The sequence below is a fragment of the Podarcis liolepis genome (assembly GCF_965112155.1).
Source record: "Podarcis liolepis genome assembly, chromosome: 11".
NCBI lineage: Eukaryota > Metazoa > Chordata > Lepidosauria > Squamata > Lacertidae > Podarcis > Podarcis liolepis.
In genome coordinates this window covers 52,753,826-52,758,662 of record NC_139565.1, presented here as the reverse complement: position 1 = coordinate 52,758,662, position 4,837 = coordinate 52,753,826, and the positions used below count along the sequence as shown (strand labels likewise).

Here is a 4,837-nt window from a genome sequence, read left to right as displayed (position 1 = left end):
TTGGCCACTCTCTGGACCCACCCAGACAACACCCTACAGCTAGCTATAAGAAGCCAAGGTAGGCATTGGTCAAGGGGGCAGGTGGTCAGCTGCACTTATCCAAGAAAATTGTCCTCATCCTCAGGCCACAATAAGATAAAGTGGTCCAGAAGGAGAAGATGGTGCAGTGGATTCCTCTAGTGTGGACTTGCTCCAACTGTGGCATCCTACTCTGCCTAGATCTGAGTGATTTTGTCCCTAAAGTGCCTTGCAAGGTTGTTACAGCAGACCTCTGAAGGAGTCACAGCAAAGCTCTCTTGGCCAGGTAACAAAAGCCCATTCATCAGTCCAACAACATTTGGAAGACCTCACGCTCCTCACCCTTGCCATAACATGAAGATTCACTTAAGGTGATTAAAGGTAGCTATATGTTTTCTTCCCAGTTCTTAATGCAGAGGATGGTTGTTTCCATCACATACTACCTGTGAGCTTCCTTGTGTCTGCCCACTTCTGGAGACCCAACTCTAAATGAGATTGATCTTTGCCTGACCCAACATGGCAACTTCTAAATGGTCCACACTGACCCCCACCGAGTGCACTCTCTCTGAGCCTTTACATTAAACCAAACTTCAGTGACAGTTGTGCACTGCAAAGAACCTTCCATCCACTCTCTGGTAGACTTTTATAAGGTGTTTCCCTTCAGTGACTTAATTCCAGCTTTGAAATCCATGATCATGTTCATGATGCTCATTGGCATAACCGAATCTATGACAGAAGGCATTAACTTCCCTCCTAAGTCCACCTGGACAATCGCCACAAACTTGGAGTGCTCTGGGTTGCTGAAAGAGAGGAATTGTTTTTTATCCATTAAGAAATCGGAAATTACACACAGTTCTAGGAATCAAATATGACACTATAACCTGGCAGTAGTCTGTATTACTACTTCATCATTATGTTTGGCACTTATTTCTACTAACCCAAGCAAACGAGACAGTTTTTCTCTCTGAGACAATAACCTCAAAGCATTGCTTTATTAGATTTTGTATGCACCCTGCACCATAAGGTCCCAGGGAGAGTTACAACAATTAAAATATACCCTTCTGAAAACAAACAGTTCTGATTATCAGAAGGTGGGAGGAAAGAAATTAAACTGTTAACCGTGAGAACTGAACAGTACAAACTCAGCAAGTGATGGGACCCACAGAACAGAACCAAAGAGGGAAAATTCAGAAAAAGCTTCCCTTCGCTATACACTTAAATCATTTTCCTCTGCCTTGAACTCTGGAAATCCTCTGCCAGTCAGTGTAGATGGCACTGAACTGGATGGACCAATACTATTCTAGGCTGCATTAACAGAAGTATAGTGTCCAGATCAAGGGAAGTAATAGTACCACTCTATTCTGCCTTGGCCAGATCACACCTGAAATTATGTGTCCAATCCTGGGCACTATCATTTAAGAAGGTTGTTGACAAGCTGGAACGTGTGCAGAGGAGGGCAACCAAGATGATCAAGGTTCTGGAAACTAAGCCTTATGAGGAGTGCTTGAAGGAGCTGGGTATGTTTAGCCTGGAAAGGAGGAGACTGAGAGGAGATACGATCGCCATCTTCAAATATCTTAAGGGCTGTCACATGGAAGATGGAGCAAGCTTGTTTTCTCCTGCCCGGAAGGGAAGGACTCAAACCAATGGCTTCAAGTTACAAGAAAGGAGATTCCAACTGAACATCAGGAAGAACTTTCTGGTGGTAAAAGCTGTTCAACAGTGGAAACAGTCTCCCTTGGGACGTTGTGGACTTTCCTTCCTTGGAGGTTTTTAAGCAGAGGTTGGATGGCCATCTGCCATGGATGCTTTAGCTGAGATTCCTGCAATGCAGGGGGTTGGCCTAGATGAAACTCACGGTCCCTTCCAACTCTTCTATGATTCTATGATTTGGTAGGGCATCTTCCTATGCTCCTATTCATGTAACCAAACTACAACTGACGCAATGAAGTTATAAAGAGCTCTTCTGCCTCCCAGCTCGGAAGCCATCATGATGATTTACCCTTCCCTGCAAATAAACAGGCTGTGAGGACCACTTACCCTGGTATGGGACAGCACGCATAGCCAGAAGGGTAGTTTGTTCCACGCACATACTTTGGAGTTGGAGGAAAGGCTGGGTGGTCTACACTTACAGCTATGGGGGAGAACAAAACAGAATTTAAAATCTGCTCCACCAGCAAGCATGGTGACCCAAACATACGTCCAAGCAAGAAATCACCTATTGGCAGTAAGAATAAAAGAGCAACATACTGTGTGTGTATTAATAATATTTTTTTATTTACAGTGGTACCTCGGTTTAAGTACTTAATTCGTTCCAGAGGTCCGTTCTTAACCTGAAACCATTCTTAACCTGAAGCTCCACTTTAGCTAATGGGGCCTCCCGCTGCCGCCACGCCGCCAGTGCACGATTTCTGTTCTCATCCTGAAGCAAAGTTCTTAACCTGAAGCACTATTTTTGGGTTAGCGGAGTTTGTAACCTGAAGCGTATGTAACCTGAAGTGTATGTAACCCGAGGTACCACTGTATACCCCGCCCTTCCTGGTTCAGGAAACCAGGCTCAGGGCGGATAGCAACAAATTTAAAACGCTTAATTGATGCAACGAAAAGCAGCATAATATACAGTGAATAATAATAAATTCAGAATTCAAAAATAAATTTGGGGGGAAATTCATCCAATAAACATTAGAGCTAGCTGGCTAAATTAGTCCTGTTTGGGCCAGCGAGGAGACCAGGGGAGAATTTGCTGTGGGATCCCAGAGCGGGTGATCTTTATAAAAGGGGAGGGAGAGGGAAGGAAGGGGAATAAAAGATCAGGCTAAATTCAAATGGAAAGCCAGGCGGAATAGCTCTGTCTTACAGGCCCTGCGGAAGGAAGTTAAATTGCATGAAAATAACATGCAAAGTGTGTAAGGGCAAAAATACTTTAAAAAGAATATATTAGGAGAAATTCACATTAAAATGTTGATATATTTTCATTAGGACTTTTTTTCCCTAAGGAGCAAAATGAGGTGAGGAGTGTGGGGAACTGGACATAAGATCGGAAATATGAGAAACAGGATTTGTCCATCCCTACTTCAAGGGATATGGGTATAGTTCTCTAGGAAAATAATATGGGGCTTTTAGGGGTAGGAGGATAACAGAGCTATTTGTTTTCTAAGTTAGTATTTATTACAGTTCTATTCTTCCAGAGAGCTTAAGACACTTCATATGGAGGTTAGCCCACTGGCTTAAGAGCCAACTCCTAGGGACTGAGGTCTCTTTGGTCAAATGAATAAAATAAAATATTGTGATGACTGACATATAAGCTACGGGGCAAGGATAACTGTGACTTTAAAGATGAATGGGAACCCTTTACAAAGTATCTGAAGACGCAGCAAAGTGAACTGAACTCCTTGGCAGGTTTTGAATAAACATTCACAAACTTTTTTATTGATAATAATCAGCTAAATAGTTTGAGGATCTATACAACTTTGTAACATGCAGAAAACAGCAGTCTCAGAGAAACCAAAGACTGGAACTGAGGGAAGTCAGGTTTTTGTGTGGGGAGGGTGGGAGGAGGGAGGAAAAATTGGGGGGGGGGGACAAGGATGATATGTTTTTGGATAATATGTCTTGTTTTAATTTTGAATAAAAAAAACTTTTTAAAAAATTGTGATTATGTGGGGTGGAGTTTACCTGCCCCCCCCCCAATATTTTATTCAAGTTGGTACCCCTGCCCACTAGTGTATTCTACTGAGGGGAATCACCAGGTTCTAAACTGGTTATGTGTGAAATCCATTTCTTAACCCCTTCCCAGCAAGCAATATTACTTACAGTTTGTTGTCAATAAATCTCCATCATATGCCTTAACATGCAGCAAGTAGACAAAGTCCCTTGGCGTAACCAGCCCCAAGCCGTAACTGTGTGTAATACTTTGGTAAACGAAAGTGTCCTGTAGCAAATATAAAACAAACAAATTGTTAAAGAATTGGCCCCAAACTTCCTTGGCTCCATCAGGGTAACCTGCCTACCAGAAAAAACAAGTTGAAGAGTCTTGATATTGAGCTTCGTCAGCAAAATACTAGGCTTCACCAGCGAAAAGCAAAACTGGCATTTTCAAGCATGCAAGCACTGCTGATGCTCAGCTCAGAGTTCAACATAAAAACACTGCTTTTTGCTGATGTGGCAGAAGGGTGGGTAGAAATCCTTTCAGTAAAATGACTGAGTGTTATGTACTGAAGTTCTCACCCTGGGCCAGCAGGGGGATATTGTAGATAGTTATGCAAATGAAGGATCAAAAGTGACGTTCAGTGATTGGATAGTTTTAGAAAGTTGTTACAGTAACGTGGTGCTGGAGCTCTATATAAGCAGGCTGACTGAGCCCTTCAGTTCAGTTCTGTCCTGGCCTGTGAATAAACAGGATCTGTTTGAAGAATCGCTGTGTCATCTGATATGTTCACCCACAACTTAACACTGAGCAGCTAAATAAATTATAGTGGTACTTTGGTTCTCAAACGCCTTGGTACTCAAACAACTTGGAACCCAAACACTACAGCAAGTGTTCCAGTTTACAAACTTTTTTTGGAAGCCGAACGTACTCCGTTTTGAGTACCACACTTCCGTTTTGAGTGTTACATTGACAATTTGAGTGTTATGCTGAGGTCTGTCTGTTTTTGCGGCTCTTTTGTTTTTGTGACTGTGTGGAACCCACTTCAGCTACTGATTGATTGATTGTGTGACTGCAGTACATTGTTTATAGTTTTCATTTTATGGATCAACAGTCTGGTTAGATAGTAAAATTCATGTTGAATTGCTGTTTTAGGGGTTGTTTTTAAAAGCC

At 42.4% G+C, this 4,837-nt stretch overlaps 1 protein-coding gene across 1 annotated transcript in view; it reads right to left on the bottom strand.

The window, feature by feature from the left end:
• Window positions 1–647: 647 nt before the first annotated feature.
• STARD6 (StAR related lipid transfer domain containing 6) overlaps window positions 648–4,837 on the bottom strand; it is a 6,462-nt gene continuing 2,272 nt past the window's right edge. Inside the window, exons 2-4 of the mRNA XM_083466335.1 lie at window positions 3,832–3,949; window positions 2,059–2,152; window positions 648–818 (exon numbers count right to left, since the gene is read on the bottom strand). Of these exons, the coding sequence (XP_083322461.1) occupies window positions 662–818; window positions 2,059–2,152; window positions 3,832–3,949 (369 nt within the window). The 3' untranslated portion in view covers window positions 648–661. The remainder of the gene's footprint in view (window positions 819–2,058; window positions 2,153–3,831; window positions 3,950–4,837) is intronic.